General features: G+C 42.2%; 1 protein-coding gene across 1 annotated transcript in view; it reads left to right on the top strand.

Annotated features, from left to right (window-relative positions):
* Positions 1-714: 714 nt before the first annotated feature.
* Positions 715-21,035, top strand: part of LPGAT1 (lysophosphatidylglycerol acyltransferase 1) — a 100,015-nt gene continuing 79,694 nt past the window's right edge. The window contains exon 1 of the mRNA XM_019549443.1: positions 715-994. Within this exon, the coding sequence (XP_019404988.1) occupies positions 757-994 (238 nt within the window). The 5' untranslated portion in view covers positions 715-756. The remainder of the gene's footprint in view (positions 995-21,035) is intronic.

The following is a 21,035-nucleotide window of genomic DNA, read 5'->3' as shown; positions in this document are numbered from 1 at the left end:
GAAGGACGGGGCTTGCGCACCCGCGTCCTCCTGCCGCCCCCTTTTCGCCCGCCCGCCCTACCGGCCGGCGGCGCAGCCCGCGCCCGACCGCCATTGGTTTGCGGCGGGAGGCAAAGGGCAGCCCCCTTCCCCCTTCCCTCCCCGCGCGTGTCACTGCCTCCGCTTCCCCCCGGGCCTCCGGCGGCTTTGTGCCCTGCCTGGGGCTGGCTCGGGCCCTCGGCTGCTCAACGCGGGTGCGTGGCTGTTGCAGTTAGAGGGGCATGAAGGACTCGCCATCCTCGCAGGATTTTAAGACCCAGCTAGACAAAGCCTTGGCTGGGATGAGATGATTGGCGCTGGTCCTGCTCTGGGTCTAAGTGACCTCCTGCCATCCCTTCCCACCCTCGTGTTCTGGCGTATATGATGCTCCTTGGGGCAAATCTTGCTGGCAAGGCTCTGGGTAATACCTCCCAGATCCAGCCCCCCCTTCCCCCTCCCCCCCCTCCATCCTGTGGTCTCCATTCTCGCTCTCTCAAAATGAATGGAGAAGCAAGGACGCTTGTGCAACTGTATTGAGAACAGAACCTTTCCAAGGAGATGCCAGCCTCCAACTACCCAAGCCTCTAGCTAACTTTGTGTGTGTGTGTGTGTGTGTGTTTGGGGGTGGTGGTGTTGGGGTTTTTTGTTTTGTTTTTTTGTTTTAGCCTGTCAGTAACAGATGCATCTTGTTTTTCTTTTCCCAGTAGGAAGAACCCATATACTTGGCTGTGAAGGAGAATGGCTGTGACTTTAGTACAAGCCCAAAGGGTGGGCTATACATTTTTGAAAGCACTCCTAAGGTTCTGTTTTATGGTCGCCAATAACCTGGTTGCTATTCCGTCCTACGTCTTGTATTTAATGATACTGCAACCTCTTCGAGTGTTGGATAGTAAGCTGTTCTGGTATATCGAAGGAGTATTATTTAAGTGGCTTTTAGCTATGGTGGCTTCCTGGGGCTGGTGGGCAGGATATACAGGTAAGAATGTTTTAATAATTTAAAGAAATGTACAAGTATAATCATGTAGCTACATTCTAAATAATAAAGGGGTAGATGCTGTTAGTGTGGGTTCCCCTCCTCCCTTTGGCCTGTTATACAGACATGCACTATGTTTCTGGATTGAACTCTCAATGAATCTATTATTTATATTAAAACTGATCTTTTAAAAATATCTTTATAATGTACTACATTACTGGGTTCAAAGACCATATTAAATAATAGAGGCTCTTAGCCCTCAATCAATAGCTTACTTCATGATTAGTGATGTCCATGCCTTTAGAAGTGTTTCTCCTTTTCCCCATGCTCCCAGGACCTGAGGTCATCTTGTTTTGGTGTTAATATGGGACACCTTTGAAAAGCCCCTTCATTTCTGTTAGGTGCAAGGCTGTAATGCTTACGCTTTTGAGTATAAACAAATAATTTTTGCTTGGAGATATCAGTACGGAAGCTTGAGAGGTTTCCCTTAAAATAAATTTTTGAAAAAATAGCTCTCATTCCTTATGACTTGCACCTACAGTTCTCATTTACTGCCACTTCTAAATAAGGGGAACATCTTTTGTGGAAGTAGGTGAAATGTAGGGATACATCTCTCTCTTGTGTAAGTCTTCATTCATTATTTATAGAATTAACATTTTAACTATCTGAGTTTTATATATAATTTTTCTTTGCATGCATTGCTTTGTAGTTATCATTTGAACTTCTTTTACCTGTTAGTGTTTATAGGCTCATTGGTGATGGACTGAACTGACGATGTACTAAGGAAGGCTCTAGACCTTGTCCTTGGGCATATTGACTTTCATCTTGGCTGCTGCACGTTGTGCAGTGAAAGAGCCATCAATTGTGTGCATGTGCTCAGATTCTGGAAAAAAGGGAGGTGGTGGAGAACACTTGTATTGTGAGAACAACATGAACAATTCTCCTGAAATTCTCTGTCTCCCTTTCTCCAGCCCAGGAGGCATCTGCAGGTCTTGCCTGTGTATACAAGGGGAAAAAGGAATGACGGCACACGGCTCTGGAGTCTGGTTGGACTCTGGATTAGTCAGAGTATTCAGTATTGACCCAGATACGGAGCTCTTCCACATACCGGCAAAGCTATTTGTTGGGCTGCAAGAGCTGAAGTCGCTGTGATAATGTGCCTTTTGGTATAGTGTTGTGTGCCTTGTGGAGATGCACATATGTTCTGTGGATGTTCTAGGTGAGCTTCTAGTTTTCCTTAAGGAGGTGGTGGTGGCAGCACAATTAGATTCCAAATCATTGGGCCAGAACTGTTGCAAGCGTTGCACTGCTTCAGAACTGCATTGCCTGGTACAGCTCGATCTTTTTCCAACTGTGCTATTTTATTTATTTATTTTACTCTTTGTATGTTTACATTTGCTCATTAAAAAGAAGTCCACATAGTATTTGCAGTGGCAGGTACTTTTTTTAGCTGCCCACCATCAGTCTTTAAATGCAATAAAACTTTTCCAGTAGGAAGAGATCTTTACAGTGTTGTATGTATTCTTAATTGGATATGTGAAAGTTTATCAGCATAATAGTAAGGAAAAATGTATCTCGTATGAGACCTTTAGGGGTGCAATGTTTAGATCATAAGTACCAGTTTAAAATTCAAGCCATTGTCTTTTGACTGCATAGCTGTTGATGAATTTTGAGGGCAGTTTCTTGGGGGTACATTCCCTGCTGTCTGCAGAACTGTGTGGTTTCTTTTGCCTCTTGCTTGGAAAGTGGTGTCAGCATGATCTGCATACTCTAGAATCTCCTTGAAACCTCTCTTGGTCAGTTTGCTGTTGCATCTTGAGAATTTGAATCGTTTTCTTTTGCTATCTTAAGAACCCTTTGGCATATTTAAAGTAGCTTTTCCTATTGGTAGAATTAGCAGCAACATGGAAATATTTTCTAGGATGATTTCAAGGCAGAGGGGACCCTATTTCTGTTTTGAGACCGAATCTCGAGGCATTGGTCAAATGTATGAATACTTCTCATTCTCAAATAAATTTAAGCAAGTGCTGATGAGACACTTACTTACCTTCTATAGGTAAATATGTAAAGGAGGGATGCATCTGGAATGCATGCATACCATACAGTTATTTTGTCTTCTCTCTAGTAAAATGGGGCCTATTTACTACTCCAATGTACAACTGATGTTCAGCTTTTACTATTGCCAGTCTAGAGTGGCTTTGGGTATTCGCTGATAATCTGAAAGAGAGATGTACTGTAGCTAGGTCTGATTTGCACATCTACAAGTAGGACAAAGGTTAGTAACTTTAGTGTATCTTCATTGTAGTGTATCTTACGTTAATACATGTAAACAGAGAGTAAGCGTTGACACTGGCTGACTGTATATCTGTGATTTAAACTGAATACATAGACTGTATAGAAGGTTCTTACTTGACCAGTAGATTAGCTCATTATTGGATATTTTTCATAGCCCAACCATTGACTGAAGACTGAAGTGTGCCAGATTACCATCTGGCTTGAGATGTGTGATAAGAGAGATTGCATATAAAGGATTACTGTTAATTATGCGCCTAACTAGATTAATAGCAAGTGAGGAATGGGGTAGAATGAAAGAAGGGTATTTTGACCTGAGAAATTCCAGTGAGAGATGGTATTTCTTTTTATTCTTTTCTTACGAATAGGCTTTGGAAGGTGGGTTTGAAATGCAAGGTCAATTTTTCAGTAGTAGTTACTGATATAACCTAGTCTATCACTGTACTCAGTTTGAAGAGCCGGAAGTTTGAAAAATATACCTTATGTACTGGTTGGTTAGATCAAGGAGCTGGAAGTCAGGATTACAAGGTTCTAATTTCAACTTCTGTTGCTTTACTGTTACATAGTCTTCTCCAGCTATCAGCTAACCTTCTGTTAGTGAGGGTAGTACTGTATTTTGGTTCTGCTTTGCTAATGTTTATGAACTCAGACTACCAGGTGAGAGAGAGCAGTGCAGTTTAATGATCTAAAAATCGGGCTGTTTTTTGTTTGTTTGTTTTTGTCTGTCTTTTTTTTTTTAAAGCTATACAGACATGTGTGTGTAAAGGACTAGAAACAAGGATGGTATATTTCTTTTCTGACTCTTCTTTGGCTTATATTGTCTAGTCTTATGTTTGCCTGGTTCTGTTAGATGTGGGATGGAACAGTTGGAACACTGGACACTTGTCTACTCTGCACATACATGCATGCTTTGCCAGAGTCTTAGGAAATCCATATGTTATTGATGAATTGTCAATGAATTAAGAGGGACCTTTCAAGAGTGACAATTAAAATACTTCTTTCTATTTACTGTAAACCAATCATGGGGGATTACCTTGCTATTATAAATTACAAACAAAAACAGCCCTTCCCCAACCCCCCCACCAAAAAAAATCCTGCAGATTACGCTTATAACTCTTTCCAATGGATAGTCATTCTTTCCTTACCTCACTGTATTTTTGGTGTTTTCAATTTGTAGCACAATTTGATGCCAAGTGTATTTTTCATACACTTGGCATCATATGATGTCCTAAAATAGTGTGACAGATATTGTAGAAAGGGAGTATGTATGTATGTGAAGAGATGGACTAAATAGAGGTCCTGGTGACTGCCTCCTTCCCATGCACAAATTTTGGTTTGAAACAACCAACCTTTGGACTGGAACTGTTGACCTAGTAGAGCTTTAAGCTTTATCTTCTAAAATTCTTGTATTGTCTCAAGTAGAAATAGACCCCACATTGTAGGGGAAAAAAAAAGGTTTTCCCTCAGCGTAAATTGTGAAGGTAAAGCCTTTCAATTGCTGTTGCACTTAGAAATGCCACAGGAGATATGGCTGAGGAAGGGACCTAAGATATTAAATGCACTAAAAATAATAAAATAAAAACTGCACTGAATAAACTTCTCACTTGATGTGTTCTTGCTTATACAAAACCCAAGACTGGGGTCCAAATAAGATTGACCCCTGCCTGTTAGTAGAGTGTATTGTTTCTTTTAATGGGGCTTTTGGAGGAGAGAAGAAAAATGCAGGCTTCATAGTCAAAACAAAACACTATTTCTAGTTAAATGTCTAAAAATACAATTTGGGCTAGTAAAATAGAGCCTCACTTTGATTCATCTCATCTTTAAAAGACATTTGCTTTGTAGCTGTCTTGCTGTCTTAATGCAGTGGTTGGAGTGTAGTCTGTTGCAGCCTGAAAGCCACACTAGCTTCTCTGATATGTTTCTCAGATGTTAGAACTTGGTTACAGTGAAGATGAATCTCAGCCCCTCCTCATCTCTACCCCTTTCCTTTTAACTTTTTCTAAATGGATTTTACTTGGTGAAGCAGAATGAGGCTTGGATTTCTAGCTGTTGATTTGGTGGGGAAATCTTGATCTTTGGTTTCTGACTTGCATGTGTAGATTGTAGTTGTGACCTTGAGGCTTCTTTTCCTCCCCACAAGGAAAAGGGGAGGGGTTGCTTCTTGAGCAGGAGTACAGTTGTCATCTTTTGTAGTTTGAGTGGCTGTAGACTGGCACCACATCCAGGAGTTATTTTTCTTTCAGTTTCTGGAATACATCTTGGGTAGGTGAAAATTCTTTGTTTTATTTTGATATTGCAGTACCCGGCAGAGCAAGACTTAGGTCCTGCTGGGATCTTGTGATACGATTGTAACACCAACAATAAGCCAAGCCATGGCAGGAATTGTGGAATTGCCCCTAGTAGAGGTGAGCCTACTCCTGGCCATAATATCTGTTGGCCTTGAGCTGGCCAGCTATATGTCCTGTCATGAATGACACACATCCTTCACTGAATCTATCAGGAGACTTCTTATTGTTCTTTCTTCGCTGACACCAAAATAGTAGCCAAAAGCTTCCTTCTTTTAAATCGGTGGTTCTCAGCCTTTTTTGGACTTGAGGTACTGCTCTGTAACTGGTGAATTGAGTTGTTCCTGATGTATGTTTTTTAAGGGCCAGGAATTGGGCGTGTGGGAATTGGTCAGGCAAGGACAAGTCTGAGCCTGCACTTACCTGCTCATTTCCTCACACTTTTGCTTTCCTTTTCCTTTTCATACCTCAAGGCATGCTTCAAAGGATCTGTTGGCTCCCTGGTTGTGAATCACTGTTCTAGATCCATGAAAGAAGCACATGTAACTTTTGTCTCTTTCATTGCTGCACTTGTTCTCAAACTTCTTAGAATCAGGGTACCTTCCTCAACTTTTTTGAATTTGGTGTTCCTTGTTGAGAACAACTGTTGTGCTGCCTCAGCTTTTCTGTGATTCTCAAATGGGGTGAGCCATTGCAACCAGTAAGGGTGCCCCATGTGTCTTTTTCAAAGCTAGACTGAGAAGGGCTGCAGCACCCTTATGCTCTCCTGCTTTATTAGGGTTCTCTGATAGGCCTAAAGCAGACAGGAGAGCTGGCTCATGCTGCAGACCTTCCCAATCCTACACCATACATTTCTCAGAAGCAGAGGTACATGGAGCTGTCCCACGCACCTCTGTTTCTGGGAAGAGTATGGGGGAGCCAGACTAGGAAGGGCTACAGCCCAAGCCAATTTTCCTGCCTGCTTTAGGCTTACCAGAGAACTCTAATTAAGCAGGAGAGCAAGAGTGTGCTGCAGCCCTTCCTGGTCTGGCTGTGCACCGGGTGCATGGGACACCTTGACCTGGCTGAGGCAGCAGTGGTGCTCATGTTGCAGCATCCTGGATGGGATCTTTCTTTGCTGTAGCTGAGAAATATTGCATTAGTGTCTAGTAAAGACACTGCCTGCTTTGCTCACTCTGTCATGTAAACCCTTATTTTCAGGAGATGGAGCAGGGGCTGGAAGACCTCAGGTAATATCCAAAAGTAAATATTTTGTACAGAATGGTGGAAGATTATTAATTTACAAGATTGAACTACTCTTTCACTCTGATTTTCATTAATTAGCAGTAATTGTTTATGCTAAGCAGTGCTCAGTTCCACAGATTGAAAGAAATTACAGGTTAAACACCAGATATCATTAAATAATACAAGTGATTTGGTATCTTTTTGAAAAAAGCAATCTGTAAAAGCCCTGATAGCCCTACCAGAAAAGGTGTTAAAAATAATATTAAAAAATAACGTATAAAAATAAGACTATGTGCTAGTTTTGGACAGTGTGAAATGCATCACCGTAAAAACATTAGGCCTTATTTTAATTTTGGGGTTGTGATCCAAATGAACCCCAAAGTGAGATTTTTTATTTTTTTTTGACTTGTGGAAAGAGATCACATAACTGTAGATTTAGATATCAGCTATCCTGACAGAGCCATTCTAATAATTTCTTTATGGTAAGTTCTAAAATAATCAGATTCTGTGTAGGGAACTGTTTATGATCCATTTAGTGCACAGATTTTTATGGAGTCCAGAGTCAAATCTGATTTCAGTCACCATTTATTTGTATAAGCAACACTTTAAAAGACCTTTAATGAAAAAATAAGATTATATATCGTTATAAGAGGTGATAAGAAAAGTTCAGAGTTTAGGCAGATGTGATATCCCTGACTAATTCCACTATGCCTAGTGCAAAGCTCATTGTAATCTTTCTTAATAGAGATAGCGCTGTGTTGAATCATTGTAGATCTTGTGTGAATGATGCGGTCTGTGTAGAGATTGCACATGCAGAAACACTGATTAATTTTTAATTATCTTGAAAGTGATTCATATCTCTTTATTCTTAGAACAAGAGACAGGGACTTTATGCTTTTCTCTTTACATTTACTTCTAGTATCATTAAAGTGTAACTGACACCAAACTTTCAGCTGTTTCGTAGAATTATAGAAAATTAGTGTTGGAAGGGACCTCAGGAGGTCATGTAGTCCAACACCCTGCTCGGAGCAGGGCCATCCCCAACTAGGCCGTTCCAGCCAGGGCTTTGTGTAGCCAAGTCTTAAAAACCTCCAAGAATGGAGATTCCACAACCTCTTTGGGTAACCTGTTCCAGTGAGATACTACCCTCCTGGTGAGAGTTTTTCCTAGTATCTAACCTAAACTTCCCATGCTTCAACTTGAGCCCATTGTTCTGTCATCTGCCACCACTGAGAACAGTTGAGCTCCATCCTCTCTTGGAACCACCTTTCAGGTAGTTGAATGCTGCTATTAAATCCCCTCTCAGTCTTCTTGTCTCCAGACTAAATAAGCCCAGTTCCCTCAGCCTCTCCTCATAAATAATGTGCCTTAGCCATCTAGCCGTTTTGTTGCCCTCCACTGGACTCTCTTTAATTTGTCCGCATCCTTTCTGGTGGACAAACTAAACTGCCAACTAGACAACAAGCCACTGATTACTACCCTTTGAGCTCAATGTTCCAGCCAGTTTTCTATCTACCTTCCAATCTGTTCATCCAGTCTAGACTTTGTTAGGTTGCTTGCAAGAATGTTGTGGGAGACCCTATCAAAAGCCTTGTTTAAAGTCAAGGTATGCAGCATGTCCACTGCTGTCTCTGCAGCCGCAGAGAGGCAATCGGGTTGGTCAGGCATGACTTGCCCTTGGTGAATCCGTGCTGATTGTTGCTAATCGCCTGCTTCTCCTCCAAGTGTTTAGAAGTAGACTCCTTGAGGACCTGCCCTGTGATTTTTCTGTGGACTGAGGTGAGGCTGACTGGTTTCTCCTGACCATTGTGAGTTTTTTCAAAGATAATGGCCAGCGGCTCTTCAGTCTTATCAGCTAAGTCCCTCCGCACCCTTGGGTGTGTTGCATCCAGCCTCCTGGACTTGTACACATCCAGCTTTTCTAAATAGCCCCTAACCTGTTCTTTCACTGCTGAGGGCTGCTTACCTGCTTCCCAAACTGGGCTGCCAGGTGCAGTAGTCTGGAAGCTGACTTGGTCTGTGAAAGACTGAGGTGAGAGAGGCATTGAGTACTTCAGCCTTTTCTGCGTTATTTGTCACTAGGTTGCCTCCCCCATTCAGTAAGTGACCCATACTTTCCCTGATCTTCCTCATGTTGATGACATGCTTGTAGAAATCCTTCTTGTTACCCTTAATGTCCCTTGCTAGCTGCAACTCCAGTTACACTTTGGCTTTCCTGATTTCATCCCTGCATGCCCAGGCAGTGCTTCTATACTCCTTCATAGTTGTTTGTCCAAGTTCCACTTCTTTTAAGCTTCTTTTTTGCGTGTTGGCTCCCTGAAGAGTTCTTTGCTAAGCCAAGGTGGACTTCTGACATATTTGCTGGTCTCCATATGCATTGGGATGGTTTGTTTCTGTGACCTCAGTAAGGTTTCTTTAAAATACAACCAGCTATCCTGGACTTCTTTTCCCCTCAGATTGGCCTCCCAGGGGATCCTATCAGTTCCCTGAGTGAGTCGAAGTCTACTTTTCTGAAGTCCAGGGTCCTTACTCTGCTGCTCTCCATCCTTCCTTTCTTCAGGATCCTGAACTCAATCTACCTCACGATTGCTGCTGTCCAAGTTGCCATCCACTTCTACATTCATACCAATTCTTCCCTATTTGTGAACAGCAGGTCAAAATGATCATGCCCCCTAGTTGGTCTGTCCACCACTTGCACTGGGAAGTTGTCCCCAACGCACTCCAAAAACTTCCTGGATTGTCTGTGTGCTGCTGATGTCAAGGTGATTGAAATCCCCCATGAGAACCAGGGCCGGTGACTGGAAAACTTCTGGTGGCTGTTGAAAGAGAGCCTCATCCTCCTGGTTTAGTAATCTACAGCAGACACCCACCTTGACATCACCCTTGTTGCTCTCCCCTTTGACTTTCAAAAGACCTGTCTACAGTTTCATACTGGAGCGCTGAATAATCATACAGCTCTTTTACATAAAGCACAACTTCTCTTCTTCCCTCTTGCTTGTGCTTCCTGAACAATTTATACCCATCCATGACAGTGCTCCAGTCATGCAACCTATCCCAGCAAGATTGTTATTTCAATTGCATCATAATCCTGTGACTGTGTGAAGACTTCCAAGTCTTTCTGCTTTTTTCCCTGGCTCCATGTATTTGTGTACAGACACCTGATGTAACTAGCCAGTTGGCCTGTTTTTGCAGGAAAGATGGGAATCTTGTTGCCACATCATACTTGTGCTTCCTCCAGGCTATATGCTTTCCCACTTACCTCAGGGCTTTGGTCTCTATCCCCTGGCAAACATAGTTTAAATCTTCCTTATTAGGTTAGCAAGCTTGTCTGTGAAGATGTTCCTTCCCTCTCTTTGTCAGGTGGATCCTTTCTCTTCCTAGCAATCCTTCTTGGAACAACATCCCATGGTTGAAGAAACCAAAGCCCTGCTGGTGGCACTTTCTGTGCAGCTGTGCATTGATCAGCAGGATGTATCCACTCCTGCCCAGGCCCTTCCCTTTGACCAGAAGGATGAATGAGAACACCACCTGAGCTTCTGTCCTCCCAGAGCTTTGTAGTCACTCTTGATCTGTTCAGTCACCCCTAGCAGTATCATTGTTGCCCACATGGATGAGCACTATGATGTAGTAGTTGGGGGGACCAGATGAGTTTCAGTAATTGTTCTACGACATCCTGAATCTGGGCTTTGGGAAAGCGGCAGACCTCCCATGACAACGGGTCAGGCCAGCATCCCCCACAGAAGAGTCTTCAGCCACCAGTACTTGTCACTTCCTCTTAGTGGCACTGTCCTCAGTCCTCCCCACCTTGTGGATGCCTGGCTTGACCTCTTCTATCAGCAGAATAGGCTCTTGCTCCTCCTCTGTTGACGGGGTTTCATATGTGTTCTCCAGGCAAACTGCTGAAGATGGAGATGAAGACTTGTGCTTGCTGCCAGAAGTCACAAGCTTCCAGCTTTCCACCTTCCTGGGAGTCCATGACCTTTTTCTTTAGTGCTGCCTCAGGCAACCCTTCCTCCATAGTCTTAGAGGTCTTCTCCAGCATCTAATCAATGAAGTCCTCACAGCCAAGGATGCTTTGGAGTCTTGCCGCCACCTTCTGTAGCTCTTGCATACTTCCTACAGACGCTACCAGAAGGCACCACTCACAGCACAGGCACTCCTCCACCTGGCTGTCTCTGCAAGGAACGTGCAAGCCACAGCCTCCATAGCACCAAACCAGGACCAGAGTGGAATCCTTTATAGTGAGTGGTCCTGCCTGGACAGACACCTCACAGGTGCAAGGAGAGGAAGAGGTGGCAGTGGCTCTGATATTAAAAGGGCCTCTAGCCATTTCTGTGGGTCTCTTAATCCACCGCCTTTCTTTCTAAGCACACGTTTTCTAGCAAACTTCCCTGTACTTTGGCCTGTTCACTGCTCCTTGGTTCCAAAAGTTTCCCTTTCCCCTGCTAACCTGCTTCCTCTCATCAAGCTTAAAGTGAAGGAGGGTGAGAAGTTATCCAGGCAAACTGCGTAGTGAACTCCTTTTTACTCTGGACTTCACTCAAACAAGGGGCTTAAGTATTGGTCTAAGTGTTCAGTTTTATCTACTTACACTAAATATGCGTAGGCTAGTTACTCTTCATTAAAGAAAGAGCTTACTTGAAAGGTTCCCTTCAAAGGGGAGAGCAAACTGATCTGTGAGCTGATTCGTAAACTGCTTGCAAATTGCCCTGTTTGCTGCCCCATTTGCTCACGTCTTGCATAGCTTCCTTTTGAAAATTGTTCTTTTCAAGTGACAAAAGGAATTGAAACCAGACTTACTTTAACTTTACCTTGTGTGTTTTTAAAGATCAGATACAGTGAAGTGGGGAAACTTTTTTTTGTTAATGATAATTATAATTTTTTTATAACTTTTTTTTTCTTCCTTTTTCAGCATCTGTGTTATTCCTTAAGTCTTCAGCAGGCACAACAACAGTTTGCTTGGTTTTTTTAGAAAGCTTCCACAGACACGAGTAAGGAAAATGTAGCCATAACTGTCTTTGGTCTTTACTGGCCTTCCTGTGGAGATGTGAAATTCTTAGGGCAGGGGCTTTCAAACTGTGTTCTGCAGAGTACTGGAGTTCTGCAGCAGGTCAGCGTGGATTCGGCAAAAGGCCTGGGGGTAATGGTGGAGTGAGCTGAGAGGTAGTGTGCCCCCTTTACCAGGCTGGGTTGCCTGGCTCCATGTCAGACTTTAGGATAGTGGTAGGGGTTCCACGAGAGAAATGTGGAAATATTCTGTGACTTAGATGTTTGAAGACCACTGTTTTATATCACATACTGTGTTTCTTGTCTGCCTGACTAATCTAAAATTCCATTTAAAAACATGCATACAAGGAACTGCAACTTTAGTGTCTTTGGATGCAAAATTAAGCACCCAAGAGTTGGAAAATGCCAGTATAAACTTGCTCATGTCACTTCAGTTTGGCCTTCTTGTGCATATACAATATGCTGTGTGATTGGGCTGCCCCAAGCTTTCTCAAGAAACTGTTATGCTGTTAACTTGAGTGTGTTATGTTACTCTTGATTCTCTGAACAGACTCAGTTTTCATCACCGGGAAAAGGTTAGCAGTGACATTCCTCCAGTGTTTGGTACTATTCTGTTAAAAATCAGTATGTAGGTTAAAAGCATACTTCTCTTTAAGATATGAATGTGTGGGTGAGTAGGGAGATGACAAAACCAACTTGCCACTCCCGGTTGGCTAGCTTTGCACTTGAGTATGGAACTTCTAAGGGCTATAACTAAGCTGTGTTGCGAATAGGCCACATGATGGTTGAGGCACTGTATTGTTAAATCTTAAGCAGGACATATTTGATAGGGGAAAGATTTGACCTCCTAATCCTTCTCATAAGAATCGAATTTAACAATATCAATTTGGCCCAGTGGTAGGAAGTGTAATGGGGGTTGTATCTTTTAAAATGTATATAAACAAAATGTTGAAGTGCATGAGGAATGTGATGGAGAATATAGAGGATGTTGTTATTAGTCATTGGCCTAATGTTATACTTTGTCACTGTGTGTTAAAAAGGAAATTGCAGCATCAGGAGGTTTCAGAATTGGGCAGCTAGAGTGTTTTAAGCATGTGGGAGGACGATCGTGAAGACAGAAATTTATCTGAGGAAGGAGACTCATAAACAGGGAGTCAATGAAAGTGTACAAAATAATGAACGATGCAGAAAAGTGTATTATGAACTCCTATTCTTCCTGGCTTGTAACCAGAGGCATAGTAGGGCAGGTCTGTGCCAGGGGGTAGAATTGTTGGAATTCTCCCTCCCCTTCTAATCCAATGGACTTACTGGTGGGAGGCAGCTCTCCACACTGCCAGGCTGTGCTCCTTGCTGGCTGCGTGCTATGCTGCAGCTGCGTGCAGGCATGGACATTTATCAGCCAAATTACTGGCCCCATCAGGTCGGTTTCTGATGCAGCCAATTTTCTTTATATTGTTATTGGATCAATGTATTGGTGCATCTCTACTTACAACCCTCGAGGAACAAGGACACAGAGTTTAGAGGGAAAAGGACTCAAAGAAGCCACTCATTGCCTTTAAGCCTTCCCAGAGGCATTGGGTGTTGACTATAGTCAATGCTGGGGATTTCAGTTGAGTTGTGTCAGTGCTGCTTCTGGGAGCAAAGCCAGCAGTTCTTGGCAAGAGGGTCTTGCCCATCTGCTTAGAGTCGGACCAATTGCGATATTTGGGCTCAGACCATGGTCAGATGCATATAGACTGTGGGGTTTTTGCCTTACCCCCCTGCCAGCTACAGAGAATGTCCCTCTACCAGGATATCTTGAGCATATATTGGCAATATTTTATAGAAGCAGGACATTGGCTGTCATGGTTCCCTTGTTTTACCTGTGGCAGGTTCACGTGTTAGGTCTGTGTTGTGTCAGAATTGATGGTAGTCTTATGTAGAGTTTAGATTATAGCTGTATGGGATGGCTTGGATAGGGATGATCCTGCCTTGGGCAGGGGGTTGGACTTGATGACTTCTGGAGGGCCCTTCCAGCTCTACTTCTCTGTGATACTAGTTACTTAAAAATAACAAGCTACCAAGATGTCTGTATGTTTGGAAGGAGGAATCAGAGTAGGTACTATATAAAAAGTGAGTCTGTCTAGCAATTCTGCTGCTGCTGGACCAAGTAAAAGTTTTTCTTAACCTTTTTCTAGTATGGACAAGGCCTGCTTGCCATTCTTCAGGGCTAGATGGAGCGTATTTTGGCAAAAGTTTTTTTTTTTTTTTAAACTGACACTTACTGCTGTGTGTCACTTGCATTTCAACTGTATACCTTCAGTCCTTAGAGTGACATGTAATCTGATGTGAAAGTTCAATTCCAAATAAAGTCTGATAGACCTCCACTTATTTGCCTGCTGGTGATGGAGTATTACAGCAGAGGTTTAAGATTTCTTCCCATTGAAGGCTTGCTGCTGTTGTGAGAATTATGGTAATGAACAACCTCCCTTCCCTAAAGTGTACACATTTAAGAATGGATTTCCTACTCATTTAAGTATAATTTCAGTGTTCACTGATAGTTAATTTAGAACTTGTTAATGCAGATGTAATCCTGTTGACCTCAAATGGAAGACACTGGAGTGCTTTAGTCTGCACAGCAGCATACATTTGGGAATGTTGCATATGTGGTGCCTTCTATTCTTGGTTTTCTTGCAGAGATGTTCCATGCAAAATGCATCATGCGCTGCATAACCAAAAAACAAAAAACATTCTTACACAGATGTTAATTTTTTCTGTCTTTACGCAGAGTCAAGAGAGTTGGGAATCTAAAACTATAATTATCTTAAGTTGCTCAAATTCCTGAGAGAAAAAATTGTCTGTTTTTACAAGATTGTTAATATTTCTGTAGCTCATATTAAGTCATGAGATTCACCCCTTATGTTTGTGAATGTGGCTAGTTAGCAAGGGTTGTCATTTATCACTATTTTGTGTTTCTTTTGATCCATAAATATGTTTGGTGTTTCACATACAAGGGCAATTGCTCCCGCTTCTGTTTAAGCAAATGTAATTTCCTGTAAGGAAAAATTACTAAGACTGTGGCACACCTTTTTAGCTCTTTTCTCCCCACAGAAGTGCAGAGAACGTGTAGGGGCCATTAGAGTTTATGGTAGCTTTGGAAAAACCTGGACTAAAATGTTTTTAAAAAAAACAAACAAAACCCGAATCCAACCCAAAACAGATCTTGCATATAGTTTTGGAAAACATGATTAAAGTTAATGATAAAGGCATAGTTTACATATCATGCTTGACAGCTTCACCCTTTTTGTTCTCTGTGAATGCAGGACAAACAAGTCAGTATCTTTGTGGTAGCGAAATGTTGGAAGTATGTGTGTGATTTCCTTACATTTGGAGAACCTAGGCCAACCTAGGTTGCCAGTAGCTTTTAGGGAAGAGAGACGTGTGTGAAAATGGTATGTTAACTTTTTTTTATTCCAAATGCTTTGTGTCTCATCATCATAGAATAGACAGGTTTGCTTTTAAGATTGTGACTACATATAGTCATCACAAAACACACTCCCAAAAGGAGGAACAGCTTGTCTTTTGAATGTAGCTGGACCTATGCTACCTGGGTAACTTTGTTCATTCATGAGGTGTTGTAGGCCAGACCCAGCTTACAAGGGATACTTATAGAATTCTGCTCCAGGACGGGTAAAGGCAGGAGGTGAGTGCACTTCCTAGTCTCTCTGAGTAGGATCCCTCAGGGGATGGAGATGTATTTAACTGTAACTGTGTCATGTGGGTGGAAATGTTCAGCATTGTGGCAGAATATATAAAGGCTTTATATTAAATGCGATTTGCTTTTTTCTTTCTTTTAACTCTGTACCCAAGTGAATAGTCTACAGCACGTGTAAATAGTTTGTTGTGCATAAAAGTATCCAGGTATCCTGATAAGCAGTGCCAGGTAACTACAATTGGTCTTTGATGCCCTGTTTTTCATCTGCACGTTATCTTTGCTTTCACTTCAGGACAGTTGTGGACTTTACTTTGCCTTGTTAAAAATAAAAGTAACCTATAGATGGATCAGTGTATTCTGTGATTTTTTATTTTTTTTTTTTTCAAAATAGTATGACAAGTTTGAAATGTCTGTGTCTCCATGGGATTATATGCAACTTGAAGAATGTCTTTTCTCTCTCATACCCCTCTGCTCATCCTGTTTTTTCTTCTGATGTTCTTCTTCACTCTAGTAACCTAGTTATATGAGGCTAGGGAAGAAAGAGGGTGTTATGGAGAAGCTGGTAGGAATCCTTTAATATAATTCTGTTGCTTTATACATCCATATTATTGAGGAGCTTCAGCACCTTGTTTGCAGCAGACCTTTGGCAGGCAAAGATCGACTTGGAGTAGAAATGCGTTTGTCCCAGGCAATTCTCCTTAGACTTTGCTGAGTGAGAAACTGCTGGAGGTTGGGTTTTTTTCAGCTTTGCTTGTGTTACTGGTGAAATTTTGACAGCCTGTCAAAGCCACGCAGGAGTTAGAGGCTGTTGGAGCTGCTCTGGTGGTAGAAGTGAAGAGCCAGGGACAGTGCCAAGCTCCCTCCTCACTCTGCCCACTAGACTTGCCTCCACTTTTTTCTTTAAGCAGAAGCATTGAGACCAGTCTCAACTGTTTAGTCACAAACTCTGTAGGACCAGTTTCTGTATGTGTGCTACTTTTGTTCATTGGATTCGTTAGGTACCCAGAGAGCAGACTTAAGGCACATGAATGTTTTCTTAACTTTCAGTGTTCTAACTTTGCAGTCTATTTCCCTTTTTTTTTTAACTTACTTTTTCATCTGATGATAGTGACTCATTTCCATTTTTAGCAAATGATGCTCAAATTTTTCAGGAACTCTAGTCACAGCACATGATAACAGTATAACACATCCAGCATGTAAATTAATTGTATACAAAAAACCCCCTCTTTCTTTAAAAATACCTGTTGATCCCTCAAGACCTGGAACTCCTGTTGTTTCTTGTTTATAAAATGGGATCTTTTGATGAAGTTCTCTTATGTTCACGCCTTTGCAGCAAATATGTTATCTTTGTGGTTGATATGTCCATTTCCTTGGCCTCTTTCACAACTTTCCTTGGTGCCTCATCTTCTCCCCGTAGCAACTGAGAATATACAGCAAAATATTATGCTTAATTAGGGTTTTCTTCTCCCTTTTTCAGTATTTGCTGCTCTCCTCCTTAGCATTTATTTTGAGTTGGAATAGAATATCTTATATGTTAAACATTTGTGTGTGCATATTTTATTTTATATAATTTGAGAAGGTACAGGGGAGAAGTTCCAAACATTGACAAGCAGCAGCAGGTTTCAAGAATGAGGCCCAAGGACTGGATCTTAAAATTATATTGTAAGCCAGCCTTTATTCTGGGGAATGAAGGTAGAAACCAGGGACATCATTAAAGTGCATTCAAATCTTTGAAATATCCCAGGTAAAACTAGTTGTCAGGTCCATGTTTAGAAGGACCAATCCAAGTCAGAGACCGGAGAATACTATCAGTGGGACAGCACTAAGAATGGTACTTAAATACCTAGTGAAACACAGATGGTCATCCAATTTAGGAGGATGTTTTGTAGCACTGATGGAAGGTACCACAGAATGAAATCTTTGGTATGTAAATTGGGTTTCATATCTAAACAGGCTTTGTTGTAGTTCTCCTCCCACCAATGTACCTCAGAAAGTGGAATCTAGTGATTTTAGCTTTTAGAGCTATTGACTTGGTGTTTGAGATTGCTAGCAAAGGTGCCAGTTGCTTTTGTGATGTGGACTTCTGTTAGTTGTGAATTAAGTATGTGGCCCCATTCCAGGTTCTCAAGTTAGTGAGCTGGCACTGTAAGGAAGGAACTTGTGCTCTGTTGACTTGGATTGGATTTGAACTTTTTCTTGCCTATTGGGCTAGTTCAGTTGCTGCCTGTGGGATATATTTTCCTGTTAAAATGCTGATCTGTACCAGTTTATGCAAAGTATAAATTGCAATATGCTTTTTCTTTCCCCTTCCTTTCAAATCTGCTATTTTTGTCTTAAGAACTAAAGCCATAAGCAATTAATCCTTGATTGTTCTTTATCCTAGATGACCTTGAAAAGGCTACATTTACATTATTTTTAATATGTAAGAACACAAAAATCTTCTCAAGGAGATCTTATTTTTATTATATATTGACTTCTCTTTATTTTTTAATTGGAACATTTTCAATTAGTCAAATTTTGTTACGATAATTGGTTCTCTCATTCTCTATAACACTATTAATATTAAAATTGGAACTTACTATGCCTGTTGTAAATATTAGCCTTTGTTCTTACTTGGAAGAAAATTGTTTTGAAACTCATTGTTGGTTTCAAGGCCTCAGTCCTATGCAAATGTTGAATGCTTTCTTCTTCCACTTGCGTGCTTGCACCCATAGTAAGTGAGCTTGCAGGTTCCTGGTGTGCCTTTACAGGTACACTCCAGATGAACTGAGGGAAAGAAGGTGCTGTTGCTTCCTTCAGGTCTGCTTTCATTATCCCGTCTAGCACGCAAAACACTTCATCTTTAAATTCCAAGTTTTTTCACTGTGCTCCTAAACCTTTTGCTGTAATGCTGTGATGGATTATGGCATTCCAAGTTGTCTGTGTTTGTTTCCCAAATGATTTTTCAAGTTGCACCCTATTCTGATAGCAGGATTCCCCTCTGCGTCCCTCCCTTTTTTGGAAGCCGTTCATGTTTTGGAGTCCATGTCTGTAACCCCAGGCCTATTGTTACTTTAGATAAATTAGGAACATTTTGAAGGAAGGAAGCCGCTGTCTCTTTCCAACCATGCACATGCCATGAGCACCAGTTCCTGGGTGTGCTGTGTAGGGAGGTAGTATTTGTAATTAGCCTTTCAACAAGGCCATGTGAATAAGGCATGAACATTGAGGTACTTGTGCCCAGATTTGTGCAATCAAAATAAGAATGCTGACTTTTTCTGAGTTGTCCCGCTGGATCCATGAAGAGGAAGAATTATTGCAGGGATGCCTTTCCTGCCTGACCACAAACTTCCTTCCATAGAAGTGGTGGTGTTCTTCTATAGAATTAACCACAGACAAGATTTCTCCTTGACAGAGGACTTAGTCACTTAGCTAAAACAAATAGAAGTCTCTTGTGTTCCTCTGCCAATATTTCCGTCAGTGCACATGGACACTTTTTTTCTGATATGGAAGGGATTTTGACACATGGATAAGCCAAGGTAGGAGCAGTTGTAGATAAATAGGGCTGGAAGGGCCTTAGTAGGTCATGTAGTCCAATTCCCTGCTCAAGGCAGGATTGCCTCTGACCAACCATTCTAGACAAATGGTTACTAACCTATTTTTAAACTTCACAAACAGCCCTCTTACAAACATCTGCAAGGGACAATGTCCAAAACACGAAAAACATCCTAACTTGCCATAGGCAGAACAGGGATGAGGACAGTGTCAGTGTCTTGCCACTGTAAGCACAGGGAGTAACTGTTAAGGTATGCTCAGTCATGGGAGTCTTTCAACTCAAACTGATGAAACATAGTTTGACCAAAGAAACGGTTTCCTGTTTTCTCCCAAGCTCTGCAGTGCTCTTATCCTGCATGGATGTTCTCCAGGGCTCAGCACGCTGTCTAGAGTAGTGGTGCTCAATCCATCTGGCCTTATGGGCTGAATGAGTGGACACATGGGGCTCCCCAGAAGCATAGTAGGTCAGCTGCACACCCAGGAGAGCTGCAGTGTATGGGGCAGTGCCAGCCATATTGATAACAGTGCTAATTTTGTGCCCCATTCCAGTTCTGTTACTGGGGCTCCCTAAGAGCCCAGAAATTTGACAGCAGAGATCAGTGACAGTGTAATTGCTGCCGTACTTAATCTGCTACCACTTCCTGGCCTTTACGTTTCTGGTCCCTTGGGGAGCCGCACAGGCTGTATGGCATGGTTTTATGGGTCAAATATAGCCAGTGGGCTGTAGGTTGAGGACTGCTGATCTAGGGTAAGGTTAGAGACCTTTTGGGAGTGGTGACTTTAATGCAGTATGTTTTGGAGAGAGACTGCAGATTCCACTGCTGGAGAATGCTTTTTTTTTTCTCCTGCCCATCCATTCCCTTCTCCTGCCAAATTGCTGCCAAGTTCCCATATATGGTCTGTGGGCTTTAGGTTGCAACCCCTGGACTAAGGAGCTGGCCAGTTTTGTACAGCTTCTGTTTTATTTTCAGTGGAAATTCTTCTGCCCAAGGCTATATTTTTATGGCAAAATTACCATCCCTGGTGGTAGATAGCTTCTGAATGGCTCCTAAAATGGAAGTGGGTATAACCATGTCTGTAGCTCTGGCTGTGTTGACTGGCACTGTCACTCAGCTGTGTTAATTAGTCTTCCTCTGACAGCTGCAGTGCCCTGACTTTTGGGAGACAGTCCTTCTGAAACTGCACAGCATGCACAAGGACACTACAGGAGACCCTTGCCATTAGCAGGGGATACATTCTTGTATCCTCTGTGAATGATGCAATCCATGAATAAGACACTGTGTTCATGAATGCAGTGCCCCCAACAGCTGGGGGTAGGCATGGCTGCGCTGGTAGTGGCAGGAGTCCAGCAGCAGCAAGTGTGGAGCTCCTTTAAGTGTATTTAAGATGCGAGTTCAGCATTCGCGGATATTTGAAACCGTGAATGCCGAACCCACTAATAGTGAGGGTTTCCTGTACCGTTAGTGACAGTAAGTTTGCTATCTAGACATGGTCTGAGATGCGTTTGTTTTATGTTTAAAACAACTCTCCATTTAGGTTTGGTTTCAGATTGGCACCCCTAAGCTGATCACAGGCAAACTACTATGTAAATGTATTTGTTTCCTTTCAGATGTTATTAGCAAGGTACCAGCATATTATCTGAAGAGGCAAAAGTATCATGGTAGATGCATAACACAGATCAAAAGCTACAGATTTCTCCAGTAGAGAGCAGATTTTTCCCCTGTCCATAACTTGTTAGTATCCTCTTTTAAGTTTCTGTATGTGGAAACTTGCTACAGCTTCCAAGGTATCACCTGATGGCTAGAAAATGGTATTTAGAATTTTGCTTTTGAGAATTGGCTTGTAGGTAAACTAGATATGTGTTAGACTGGTCCAGGACATGACTGCCCCACCCACACCAAGTGGAGCTCCGGCCCAACCCCCTGCTGCCAGGAAGAGGCTGGTGCAACCCCTGGCCCCAGCCTGCCCTTGCCGCATGCACAAATCTAGGGGGGCACGTACCCACCAT

This window comes from Crocodylus porosus, unplaced genomic scaffold (genome assembly GCF_001723895.1).
Source record: "Crocodylus porosus isolate Cpor-Errol unplaced genomic scaffold, CroPor_comp1, whole genome shotgun sequence".
NCBI classification, from domain to species: domain Eukaryota; kingdom Metazoa; phylum Chordata; order Crocodylia; family Crocodylidae; genus Crocodylus; species Crocodylus porosus.
Note: the sequence above shows the minus strand (reverse complement) of the source record. Positions and strands in the feature narration are given on the sequence as shown.